Raw genomic sequence first — 13992 nt, 5'->3', positions numbered from 1 at the left:
CATTCATCTACTGATGGGCACTTAGGCTGTTTCCAGATCTTAGCTATGGTGAATTGTGCTGCTATGAACATAGGGGTGCATATATCCTTTCTGATAAAAATTATTTTTCTTGATTAGGAGAGAAAAGAATGGCTCTTGTTCTAAAAATCCTATTACTGAAAACACCAAGACGCTGTGCCCTGAGCTATAACTTACGGTGCTCTTTGTCATTTTGGTGTCCAGGCGATTGTGGTCCTCCACCCAATTTACACTTCGCTTTTCCAATGAAAGAGTTGGATGAGACAAGCTACAAAGAGAAAACTCGTCTGGCATACAGCTGCCGCCCTGGCTACTTTCGGACCAGTTCGAAAGGTGCTTATATTATCTGTGAAGGAGGCAGTTGGCAACACGAAAACTTCTGTATCAGTAAGTATGAACATTTATTTTCTTATTTGTGCTTTTTCCTTTTTTTTTTTGCAAAGTTGTCTCAGGAACTAAACTTTCTGAATGCAAATAAGAACTCTTGGTCATTGAGAAGCCACCCTGTTTGTCAGTGGCTGATTGCCATATACACGTTGCCACTTTGTGAAAAACAGAGCAAGCCCACAAACAAATAAGTGAAACAGGAAAATTAGGAGCTACCTCGTTGCATTGAAAAGTAAATATTCAGTGAATCAGGATCTGAAATAAGTTTGAATCTGAATCTCTGGTCTTTCTGGAAACAGAGTTTAAAGCTAATCAGTCAGTCTTCCTTTCTAACGTCATATCTGTGAGAACTTGACATCCCTAATCCACATTTTCACTTTTCTCTCAGAGAAAAAATGCAGCAACCCAGGAGAATTACGTAATGGGGAAGTGATCTTGAAGCCAGATTACTCTTTTGGATCACATATAGAATTCAACTGTTTAGAAGGGTGAGTGTGAGGCCATCTAGAAACAACACTTTAAAACAGTTCATAGCTGATGTGCTTATAGATTTCAGAAGTAAAAATGATGTAAAAAAAGTACACACAGAATTCGTGCTTTTACTCTATCGCCAGCCACCCATTCCTCCTGTCCTTCAACAGGCATCTAGTTTGATGAGTTTTCTATGCATCTTTCTAGTGTTTACTTTTACAAATACAAGCTAATGTTTTTATTTTGTACCTTTTCAATCACGAACGTAATTTTCAAATCCGGCTTTATCTTTCTTTATCGATACATACAGGAGACATTTCCATGTTTGTGCATAGAAAGGTTCCTTGTTAATAATTTTTTACAACTACATAAAATTTTATTGTGGGATATAGGGTGGATTAATACTCCCTTTGATGGATCCAGGGGTCTTTTTAATCCTTTGCCATTCTGTACAGTACTCTGTTACATTTACCTTGTACATCTATCATTTTGTACATATGAAGTCATATCTACAGGATAACTTTCCAGAGTGGGATTTCTGGGTCAAAGAATACTTATATTTGAAAATTGGAAAGATATTACAAGTTGTTCTCTCTTGGGGTTACATGGTTTTACAGAATACGCTCATCTCCATCTCTCCTTACACTTTCCAACTAAGTGTGTTGCCAAACTTTTGAAAACTTGTCAATTTTTGGAAATTTTTCCAATTTAAGAGGTAAAAAAAAAATCTCACTATAGTGTCAATGTATATTTCTCTTACTATGAGCGAGGTTGAGCACAATTTTATATGTTTAAGAGATGTTTGTATCTACTTGTAAACTATTTGGCACTGTATTCTCTCCTCCTATCCCTACCCTACTCTGTCTTTTCTGCCAGTAGATTTATGTCATTTGTATGACCTCAGCATGTATAGTTAACATTACTGTTAAATACTCATATATGTCTGTAACTTGATTTCACTCCCAACTCCTGCAGATGAGGAAACAAGAAAGCGGGCTTTGTTTCCATCTCCTGTTACTTGTTACATTATTTTGGCACTGGCAGAGCACATGGCATTTATATTTCATTCAGCCACTCCACTTTTGTTTTTGTTCTAGATCTGCAAGTGCAGTGCTCACTGCCAGTTGTTTTGTGGTTTTGCTTTTGCTGAAATTTCCTATGTCAGTGTGTGGCTGGCTATAGTTTGACTTCTGGTGACTTCCTAAAAGAAAAGCTCCAAGTGAAAATTATTAAGTTCTTGTAGGTTCAATACTGTCTGAGGCCTTGATACTTAAAAGAGAACATGGCCAGATTTAAAGTGTTTGGCTGAGACTGACTGGTGTGGCTCAGTGATTGAATGTTGACCTATGACCCAGGAGATCAAGGCTCGATTCCCAGGGCACATGTCTGGGTTGCAAGCTAGATCCCCAGTAGGTTGTGCAGGAGTCAGCCAATCAATGATTCTCACTTCCCCTCTGAAATCAATAAAATATTTTTTTAAAAATTTAAAATCCTTGGCTGATAATTTCTTTTCTTGACTATCCTATACATATTGCCACATATATTTTTTAAGTGGATGTTGATGTACAGACCTCTGCTGCCTACATATATATATATAATGTTTTTATTGATATCAGGGAGGAAGGGAGAAGGAGAGAGAGATAGAAATATCAATGATGAGAGAAAATCAGTCATCGGCTGCCTCCTGCACACCCCCTACTGGGGACTGAGCCTGCAACTTGAGCATGTGCCTTTGACCGGAATCGAACCCAGGACCCTTCAGTCTGCAGGCTGACACTATCCACTGAGCCAAACAAGTTAGGGCCCTCTCTGGATTTCTTATTCTTAAATGTAACTTGGTCTTTTTTTGGCCATCCAGAGATATTACTTTTTATCTTTGAAATCTAATAATCTTACTCTTAGTTATTTTCATCCAAAACATTGTGTTTAGTTTTTGTTGCTATGTGATATACAAGTTTAAAATGTGGGTTAAGGTATTATTCTACTTTTGTAATGTTTACTTGAAACACATTTAAAATAGCTATTTTGTGGGGGTTTTTTTGTTTCTTCTTCAGGTTCTCCAATTAAGTATACATTGATTCTCCTTTGCTGATCATCTATATCTCACATTTTTTTCTCTAATCTCTTTTGTTATTATTGTTTCATTTTGTTAGATTTTCTCATGTTTATCCTATTTCTATTATCGTGAAAAGCTCCTAAGAAAGAAAGAGAGTCCAGTTGGTGTGGCTCAGTGGTTGAGCATCGACCTATGAACCAGGAGGTCACGGTTCATTCAATTCCTGGTAGGGCACAGGCCCAGGTTGCAGGCTTGATCCCCAGTAGTGGGTGCATAGAAGGCAGCTGATTAATGATTCTCTCTCATCATTGATGTTTCTATCTCTCTCTCCCTTTCCCTTCCTCTCAGTAAAAATATAATTTAAAAAAAAAAAAGAAGGAAAAGGAAAAATTCAGCACTATGGTGCTGTTGGAACATTGATGTGTTCCTATTGAAATAACCAGAAACAGTACTTTTCACTTATGTTCCTGACTAAGCTGGAAACATTGCATTTGAAAGAAACTTAAAGACACCCTTAATTCTCACTATAATTTATCTTATTAAAAGATTCATTTTCTTAAAAACTATTTTTTTAAGTTCTTATTAAATAAACTCTAGGGGCTCTTAAATTGTTGAAGGTGTCATTTATGCTAGTGTTAAATCATATTGTAGGCTATTCATTGATAATAGTACAATTTGAAATCATACAAACAATCCTTTGTTTTTTCTGTTTCTATAATGCGTAGAGGGCAAGAAAGCTTAGAAATCATCAAGAGCATCACAATGGGGCATGTGAACGTGGAGTTTTTGGTGCTAGGGAGAGGGCAAGCTTCCGGAAGACAAGAGGAAACTGTAAACCAGGAGAGTTTGGAGCCAGTAATCTAGCTGGTACTCTCATCCAAGCTGCGTAACACACTCAAATGAGTTTGTTTGTTTTTTTGCCCGATATAGTCGTGCTTGAACTCTGGGTGAACTCCGTGACTGACATCTAGTTGATGTTCAATTATACATTTCAGAATAAGAGAAACCTCACATCTCCCCGCAGTGGTGAAATTTTACTGACTGGAGGGCTCAGTGGGAAGGGTTCTCTGAGCAAACCTTGTTTCTTCATTTTTTAATATGGAGTAACCATTCTATTCGTTTGGACGCTTTTATGTAATTTAATTTGGGGTAGGGACAATTCCATTAAAATCTTTTATCCTATTTTATTCAGGTATGTCTTAGTAGGCCCAACCACTAGTTATTGTGAGGTCCAAGATAGAACAGTTGGCTGGAGTCATAGTTTTCCACAATGTATAAGTAAGTAAAGACTTTTTTTTCTCATTTAACTATACACTTCTACTGTGTTCGGTAATAGAACTGTGCACGTTGGCTGCTTTTTTGTACCACCCGTGAGAATTTGTGTCATGAATGTGCGATGTGGAAAGATACCTCCCCTAATTCTTTCTTCTTCTTCACGTACTCATCCCAGTTGCCCAATGTGAACCTCCTCCAGCCATCAGCAACGGGAAGCACAGTGGTTGGCGTGAAGAGTCCTACCCATACGGCTCCTCTGTCACCTACAGTTGTAACCCCACCTTCTCCTTGGTGGGTGAAGCTTCCATTTCCTGCAGAGTGGAGAATAAAACAAAAGGTGTCTGGAGCCCCAGCCCTCCGACTTGTGAAAGTAAGTCGCGGTTGAATTGCTGGCTTATCCTTTGAATTTTTCTCTTTTGTTTCCAAGAGCAAGAAAGATGAATGTTTTGGGGGAAATGAAATGATGCAAAGACAAACTGCTTCTTGCAATGATGAAAGCCATGTATTTATTTGGTCAACCGATACTGAGGCATGCTGTGCCATTACGTAGTCACAAACAGCACCAATATCTCATTGGCTTTGCACAGTAGGTTGCTTCTCACGCACACTGAGTCTACTGCATGTCGAGGAGACACTCAAGGTGTCTAGTTTAGCAACCAGCTCCGCATTCCAGGTGACACCTCGATATCTACAGGCCCTCTCACAGTGTCTTCAGAAGAGGAAGAGAGAAAAGCAAATTGTGACCTGGCTTTTATGAGCTTTGGCCTGGAAGTAACCACATGTCACTTGACATTGCAGCCTTCAGTCCAGTGGTTCTCAACCTTCCTAATGCCGCGACCCTTTAATACAGTTCCTCATGTTGTGGTGACCCCCAACCATAAAATTATTTTCGTTGCTACTTCGTAACTGTAATGTTGCTACTGTTATGAATCGTCATGTAAATATCTGCTATGTAGGATGTATTTTCATTGTTACAAATTGAACATAATTAAAGCATAGTGATTAATCACAAAACAATATGTAATTACATATGTTTTTCGATGGTCTTAAGCGACCCCTGTGAAAGGGTCGTTTGACCCCCAAAGGGGTCACAACCCACAGATTGAGAACCGCTGCTTTAGCCCAAAACTAGTACTGTGTAGACTCTACCTAAGGGAAGTTGAGAATGTCATCTTTTATCTGTTCAGGAATCCGAGTTGGAAATTTTGGTTAGCGCTTGGAATGTCAACCATATATGCCTACAGGGCAAGCTAAACCCACTAACCACCAGCAGGTCAACAGGGCAAAGCGAGCAGGAATTGAGCTGAAAGCTACATTGTGGTACGACTCGTCTGCTAATCTTCCTCAGCTACCCAGGGCCCGCACACTCTCATTTACTATTCTGACTCCCCACAGGACACAATCAAACCAGGGTACGTGAGGGCACCATACTGCAAACATGCCCGGGGTCTAGACTGCAGGGTGATCATTATCACCCCTGATACTGACAGATACTGAGGCTGGAAAGTTAGCAGGGCTAGGCTATGAAGGGCCTCGTGTGGTTCTCTCAGGAGTTCAGGGCGAAGGTGATGGAGAGACGTTGAAATGGGTTGCATTTCAGAAAGGTAACTGGCTACCGAATGGCCGGCAATTTGAAGTAGGACACAATTTAACCCATAGGCACCATCCAACCAAGAAGTGAAAATGGCTTCAACTGTAGCCATGGCAGTGGGCCTGGAAAGAAGTTAAGGGATTGCCGAGGAAATAAGGTGGCAGGACTTGATTGACTGCTGGGGTGAGGCGGAGGGGCGATGAGGGCAGTTTGTTCTTTGCTTGTGAGGGTGCAGATGTCTGATACGTTCCTTGGCTACCTCATCATCGGGCAGGTCATATAATCCCCGTTGGCCACTGACCCACCCCCAAAATCATCCAGGAAGGTAGGTCATTATAAGGGGAAGATTTGGGGACTTTGGGAATGTGTTTCTCTGGGTCAGATATGACTAGTTTTCCTTGAGATAAATGAGGAAGTGAAGTGATCCAGAGACCTCATTTTCCTGAGGTCTTTAAATATTGAAAAAAGATATACATTTATGTGCCTTTAAAAATGTTTTCCTTGTAGCTGCATGATATGCACTGTATCAGGCTTTTTCCAATACTTGGAATTGGATTGGCAATAGCAGTAATATCCTTATTGCCATTTCTCTTTTATAATCCACTATCTTTTCTTATGCTACTTTTTTTTTTTTTTTTAAGAAATCGCCTGTCCTCAGCCATATGTTAACAATGGAAGGATGGTCTTAGGATTTAGATACTCCTATACTTACAAAGACTCTATTACTTTTGAGTGCAATAAAGGTTTTAAACTCAAAGGCAGCGATTTAGTTCGTTGTGGAGCTGATAACAACTGGAGTCCTCCTCTTCCCATCTGTGAGATCTGTGAGTATGAACCACAAAAGAACTTTAATGTTTGGCATCTAAAGTTACCCAGAAATGTTGATGAGGGCATATTCATATGCCCAAGCCCACTTGCATCACAATAAAAATTTAAAATTTAGAACAATAATTTTCTTTATTTTTTCCTCATGGGAAAAAAGATGTATGACAATACACTGTGCAAGATCACTTAACATGACAAAAAACTGCCACATGCAGTTATGCAGGGTGCACACTCCCTAAGGGGAGCCTTTAACACTGCAGACTCTGTACTATGGATCAGGCTTCTGGCTGAATGGCGCGCCCCCTGTGGGAGCGCACTGACCACCAGGGGGCAGCTCTTGTGTTTTGAGTTTCTGCCCCCTGGTGGTCAGTGCACATCATAGCAACCGGTAGTTCCGCCATTCAGTCTTTTTGCATATTAGCCTTTTATTATATAGGATTCCGTTTTCAACAAAAGTTATCAGAAATGCAAAGAGATAGGAAAGATGATGATGAAAATTGCCTTTGAGGGGGCCCAAATGTTGGGCTTAGCAGAAAAGAAGCTCAAAGCAGTTATTATAAATACATTCAAAGTTTCAAATTACTAACTGATGTCGCTTGCTTTCAGCCTGAAGAAGTCCCTTTAATATGTCTTGTAAGGTGGTCATCTAGCAACAGTAAGATACCACCTTACACCTGTCAGTATGGCTATCATAAAAAAGATAAACTGTCACAAATGTTGGTGAGGATGTGAAAACATTGGAAGCCTTATCCACTGCTGGTGGGCATGTAAAATGGTGCAGTCATTCTGGAACAGAGTTTTGGCAGTTTCCTCAAAAGTTTCAGTTACCCAACAATTGCCCTTTCATTCCAAGGGGAATGAAACAGATGTTCACACACAAACATTTTATGTTAATGTTCACATCAACATTGTTTATCGTTGCTAAGCACCCCAGTGCTTGACTACTGAAAAAAGGATAAACAAAAAAAGTGCTATATTTATGCAGTGGAATGTCATTTGGCAATGAAAATAAATGAAGTACTGACATATGCCATAACATAGAGGAAACGTGAAAACATTATGCTAAGTGAAAGAAACCAGTTACCAAAACCCCCACATATTACATAATTCCATTTATTTGAAAAGTCCAGAATAGGCAAATCCATGGATAAAGTATATTAGTGACTCCCAAAGCCTGGGGGGGAGATGGAAATAGGGAGAGACTATTAATGAGTAGAGAGTTCCTTTTGGGGATGATCAGAATATCCTAAAGTTGGATAGTGAATTCACAGCTCTGTGAATATATGGAAATCATTGGATTGTGTGTTTTATTTTATTTTTTTTTATATATTTTTATTGATTTTAGAGAGAAAAAGAGAGGGAGAGAGAGATAGAAACATCAGTGATGAGAGAGAATCATTGATTGTCTGCCTCCTGCACACTCCCTACTGGGGTTTGAGCCCACAACCCAGGCATGTGCCCTTGACTGGAATCGAATCTGGAATCCTTCAGTCCACAGGCCAATGCTCTATCCACTGAGCCCAACCAGCTAGAGCAGGATTGTGTATTTTAAATGGGTGAATTTTGTGTCATATGACTTAATCTCAGTAAAAATGTTACAAAAGAACCTTAACCTACATATAAGTTAAAATATCTGAAGATAAAAATGTAATAATTATCGAACTCGGCAGATGTTTGTATTATATTTTCATCCTATATAATAAAAGCCTAATATACTAAGTGTCTGGTCGTCCAATTGGCCGTTCAACCAATCAAAGCATAATATGCTAATGATATGTTAAGGCCACGCAACTGCTCACTGTGATGTGCACTGACCACCAGGGGGCAGATGATTCGATTGGTAGGTTAGCTTGGTGCTGGGGTCTAGCCAATCGGGACTGAGCGAGACAGGCCAGACACTCCCTGGACCCCTCCCGCGGTCCCGCCCGGGCTGGCCAATCTCCCACATCCCTCTCTGGCCCCGACCGTGCACCAGTAGGGTTCCTTGGCCTAGTCTGCATCCTCTCGCAATCTAGGACCCCTCGGGGGATGTTGGAGAGCCAGTTTTGGCCTGATGGCGGAACAACTGGTCACTATGACATGCATGGACCACCAGGGAGCAGATGCTCAATGAAGAAGCTGTCCCCGGGTTGTCAGTGCACTCCCACAGGGGAAGCACCGCTCAGACAGAAACCAGGCTCACGGCTGGCAAGTGCAGCGGTGGTGGCAGGAGCCTCTTCAGCCTCCGTGGCAGCACTAAGGATGTCCAACAACAAGAGGGCACAGGCCAGGCTGAGGACCCCGCCCCCCGCCCTGAGTGCACAAATTTCGTGCACTGGGCCTCTAGTATGATATAAACCAGTAGAATCAGGAAAGAGCAAAGAGGAAAAGACAAAGTCCCGGCTCAAAAGATGCTTGGAGTATTTTTGGTCTTGATCAGCCCTTTAATGAGTCAGTTTCTGGCGTCATCTGGATGAGGGGAATGAATTGTTTATTTTTTCCAGTAAGTCAGGAGATAAGAAACTTAGATTAATCTGGGACAGTTCTCCAGCCACATCTACCTAGCAAGGATCCTGCTTTAATTCAGAGACTAAACTTTCTGAAATACAATGAAGAGGAAGGAGAGTTGACATTTGGGTGGTTGGCATGGACACACAGGACCATTTGGTAATATGTTTAGTAGGAACGTCTCTGGTGTTGTGCACATGTCCATTTGGGCACATGTCTATGTGTGTATGTTGGTGTGGCTGATTCACCAGCCATGGCAGGCTGGTTAAGGGCTGAATGAATGCATGGCACCCTTTGATAGGAAAGGCTCATTGATCATGCTGCATCCCTCCTAACAGTGTCCTTTTCCCTTATTCTTCTCTTATGAGCAGATAGTTGTACTAACTTATCAGCTATCCCACATGCTTCTTGGGAAATATATAACCGCCGCCTACCAACAAAAGACGAACTGTATGAAGTTGGGACTGTGTTGAGGTACCGCTGTCATCCTGGGTATAAAACTGCCAGAAATAAGCCTATGACTGTGACTTGTCAGGAAAATTTGGAGTGGACCCCTTATGAAGAATGTGAGGGTGAGTTTCTGTCTTTAAAATACTTTAGTATGTTAAATGTCCAGCATATTCTAGGATTTTCTGCCTTAAATGAATATAGTTGTGTTCCTCAAGTTAAATTTATGATTAGATTAATTCAACAGGATGACAGTTATTGCCAGAAGAGACCATAAAGGGCTTGGAGTTTGAAGAGCTCTCCCGAGTTTTATTTGCCGTGTGTGGGTGTGGGACCAGCTCATTACACATCTCTGCCCTTCCTACCAGTATCGTGGTGGCTTCCTCTTTAATTTCCTAGTTGTAGAACTTCCATTCAGCCACATTGTGGTTGTTTTGAATGATGGTTGTTCTGTTTAGTTGCAATTTTGATGTGGTTGTCCGGGGAGGCAAGTACTACGTTTACTTATGCCACCATCCTGACTGGAAGCCAATAAAAACTTTTGAGAACATTCTTCCTTCTGCGTTTTGGGAAGTATAAGTTATTAGAAAGCTTAATAATGATGTGACCCTAGTGAAGCCATAAGGAGATAAATGTTACTTGTCATTGCTCTTGAGTAAATTTGAAAATTTACATTTTCATCCAGGTTTAATCAAGCTTCTCATTTTGGAGACCCCTCATGCAATTATTTAATTGGAAGGAAAAGACTGGGTTGAACTACTTTAGCAAACCAGGGACAGGGAGCGAGGACTCATGGTGTCTCGGGGACCCTTGTTTGTTTCCCCAACCTCTCTTCTGAGGCGAACTCTTCTTAAGGTGGAAATGAGGTTATTAGCCATAGGAGCCTCCTCATGGTGATTTCACTAACCTCACATTTTATCAGCCTCACTTTTTATTTTTTAGAGGTTTGCTGTCCAGTACCAGAGCTGAAGAATGGCAAAATCATTCCGCGAAGACAACAGAGGAGAGATTTGGCCAATAAGTGTGAATATTTCTATGGAGACTCCATTTCATATTCATGTGATGGGAGACGTAACGCTGAAGCTTCATGCCAAGGAGATGGCACCTGGAGTCCTGAAACACCAACATGTGGAGAGAGTAAGAGCTTATGGAGTTATGTTATTTTAGAAGTTTCTTCATATCAAAGTATTGAATCTATTAGAACTTGCTTCCTTTCTTCTGCTGCCTCTAAGCCCTTCTTCAGCCTATCTCTCAGTGGGAAATGCCTACCTCTCCCTCACCAAGAGCACTTAAGTACCAAACACTATCCTCCCGTCTCCCACTGTTTTTCCATAACCTTATCTGTTGGTGACCGGAAATAATCACAGCTACCTGAATAGTGATTCTTTGCCCTTCCTTTGGAGAGAAGGAGCCCAAAGGAGCTTCAGAGTGACCAGGTATCAGTCACAGTTGAGAAATCAATGGGAATCTTAGCTCCCTTAGTTGAAGTGTTTCCACTTTGCCTAACAGCACTTTTCTATCTGCAGGTCACAGAGTTCAGGGAATAAAAACCCATTTTCCCCAAAAGTTCACTTAGAGTGAATATAAATGGGGCTACTCATGCTTCCATCTCTTGGTTTCTAGGCTCACAGACTCTATTTTTTTTATTGGGAACCCAGTACCATATAAAAGTCGATCTTTGATTTAAAGTGAATACTGTGTTCTTAAAGGTACTGTAAGTAATATTGTAAAGCCCCATTATTGTAAAGTACTGTCTCTCAACTGACACTTCAACTCAGCCTTTAACAGCCATGATAAAGGGGACAGATGAACAGCAGGATGAAGAAATACATAGGGCAAAGTCTGGGAGGGTCCCAAACATGGCGCTTCTGTGCCCATGGAGTTGTGGTTCTTCACCCTCCCGGGGGGTGGAAGTGTTCATGCATCTGGAAGCTCTTTGAACTCCCTACTCTTGGAATTTTATGGAGGCTTCTCATGTAGGCACGATGAAGTATTAATTCGGTTTCCAGGGTCTCTCTGGAAGAGGGGGAGATTCCAAACTTCTAATCATGGTTTGGTCCTTCTGGTGACTAGCGCCTCCCAGGTGACCCAGAGTCACCTCATTAGAATAAAAGATGCTTTTAGTGCTCTTATCATAAAGGAAATTGCAAGGGTTTCAGGATCTTAGTCCCAGAAATTGAGGGGATATTTGTATATATGTATTCCTATTAAGGCATATCATGCCAGCATCTTCTTGCTCATTCAATAGAATTAATATGATGCCACGGATATACTGGATTAATGTGATCTTCTTTATATGTTCAGATGCTCATGTAACTTCAGGCTCTTATGACAGGGGCAGGTGAGTTTTCATAGGACAATAGGACAAGGGTAAAAAGGCAAATGTGTGATCTTGACCTTTTCATGTGTGTGCAGATTGTTTCTGATCTTCTTTTCTGATAGGGTGGGAAAGAAGGCCTTTGCTAAAACAGTGGCCTCATTTCCCTGCAGACATATTAAAGCAAAGTTACCATATCTGGTACATGGTCTGTAGCAGGGGCTAAAATGTTGAGTGTTCAACAGTCTATTGTAATTGTCCAGAATTCTAATTTTTGTAGTAGACAGACTAGGGAAATAAATAGAGATCTGATGACAATGACCACTTCTGCATCTTTAGTTCTCTAAGAGTGGCACTAATTTCTCCCTTACTTGGTTTTAAAGTAAATTTATGGAGTGATAGTTAATATGATATATATTTTAAATTGACTTCCCTTGCTTTAAGAGGGAGGTGTCTGCGGCAGAACAATAGTTTCTACTTGGCCTTTGTGCATGTGATTGCTGTTACCACACAGGTCAATGACCCAATATGGAGAATGGACCAACTACCAATTTTGTTTATTCAGATTATACTTCTGAAGAATATAGAAATGACCACCATGTCATCTATTAGGGTGCCATCAAGGTTCTTCATCCTGATGGCATTGGAGGGCAGCACAGGTACTTGGGGTTGGCTAAGTGATCCCTTGGGCAGAGAAGATGGCAGGACAGGACAGAGCCTACAGAAAGCACACAGATTCTGGGATGTGTTGTTGTTTATGTCCTATAAGCTCAAGCTCTCTCACTTTATGTCTTCCCAACAAGGTTGCTCTTATCCTCCTGTCATTGACCACGGACGTCCTAAACTAACTACACACACATTCTCAGCTAATGAGGCTAACTATGAATGTGACAGAGGATACACTCTGGTTGGAAATCCCACACTCTACTGCAGTTATTCACGCTGGTCTGGTCCGCCTCCTCAATGCAAAGGTAACTCCAGCCCACGGATAAATGGGAGGAACTCTCATGCAGGGATTGAGAATAACGTTTCTCTCCAGTCAGAGGCAGAACAAAAACATATCATTTATTTATTTTAAATAATTACTATATGCAAAAGGCGCCCAAAGCAAACAAAAGTACAAGGGGTATACAGAAACATTAATCTCCCCTATTCCTTCTCCCAGTTACAAAACTCAGCCTCCTTGAGGCAGCCCCTCTTCCACTTTCTTCTATATCTCTGGAAATCATCTACAGGCGATACATTATCCTGTGGCCTGGCGCAAAATTTGCGTATAAGCTTGCTCTGGCATGAAGGTAGGCTCTCAGGGGCTGATTCCAAACACCAGGAAGTGAGCCTCATGCAGTGTAGGGCACCACCTGCCAATGCTGGAGGCCTGTGGAGTGGATTCCCAGTTTGAGAACTGATGTGGGGGTCGGAGGCGTCAAGGTCAGGTTTGTTGTTTGCATGATACAGGTTTAGTGTCACTTTGCCACCAACAACTCCAGGAATTTTTTGTCACCATTGGTTCTTTTGCTCACAAGAGGACAATGGGCAAGAGAGAACATTCTATCCCAGTGATTTGCAGGGATCACAATGGGAGGGACTGTTGCTCTGATGGCTGAGTCTGGGGTCATGTCCTTTTTTTATACCCTGTCATGTAGTTTAAAGATGCTACATCTTCAACAAGTTGCTTAACCTCTCTCTATCTCATTTTTCTTATTTAAATGGGAATAATAACAGTGCTCACTTTGTAGAGAGGAGTGAGACTTCAATGAGATAATCACATAAAATGGTGAGCCCTGAAGAATGATATGATCCAATGCTCAATTCACATGGAAGCTAATATTATTGCTCTCAAAAGAAAGAAGAAAATAAGACAATGAGCAGCACCTACATGCAGTTCATTTGAATAATCCTGGCCTGTGATCATGTCTTCTTTCCTTAGACTCACAGATTGTTAACTGTGCTTTCCTTGCAGCTGTGTGTCCGACACCAGAGATAGAACACGGGAGTCTGCTTGTGGACAAGGATCAGTTTGTTGAAACTGAAAATGTCACCATCCGGTGTGACTTGGGCTATGCTATCGTCGGTCCCCAAAGCATCACCTGTTTGGAGGACAGGACCTGGTACCCAGCG

General features: G+C 41.3%; 1 protein-coding gene across 1 annotated transcript in view; it reads left to right on the top strand.

Annotated features, from left to right (window-relative positions):
• C4BPA (complement component 4 binding protein, alpha) overlaps positions 1-13992 on the top strand; it is a 16144-nt gene that overhangs the window by 1219 nt on the left and 933 nt on the right. Inside the window, exons 2-10 of the mRNA XM_006754411.2 lie at positions 223-405; positions 794-893; positions 4125-4210; positions 4383-4577; positions 6440-6622; positions 9482-9682; positions 10500-10694; positions 12678-12845; positions 13835-13989. Coding sequence (XP_006754474.1) covers positions 223-405; positions 794-893; positions 4125-4210; positions 4383-4577; positions 6440-6622; positions 9482-9682; positions 10500-10694; positions 12678-12845; positions 13835-13989 — 1466 coding nt within the window. The remainder of the gene's footprint in view (positions 1-222; positions 406-793; positions 894-4124; positions 4211-4382; positions 4578-6439; positions 6623-9481; positions 9683-10499; positions 10695-12677; positions 12846-13834; positions 13990-13992) is intronic.

Source organism: Myotis davidii, unplaced genomic scaffold, assembly GCF_000327345.1.
Source record: "Myotis davidii unplaced genomic scaffold, ASM32734v1 scaffold710, whole genome shotgun sequence".
NCBI classification, from domain to species: Eukaryota; Metazoa; Chordata; class Mammalia; order Chiroptera; family Vespertilionidae; genus Myotis; species Myotis davidii.
The sequence above is the reverse complement of the archived record's forward strand: the minus strand, read 5'-3'. Positions and strand labels throughout refer to the sequence as shown.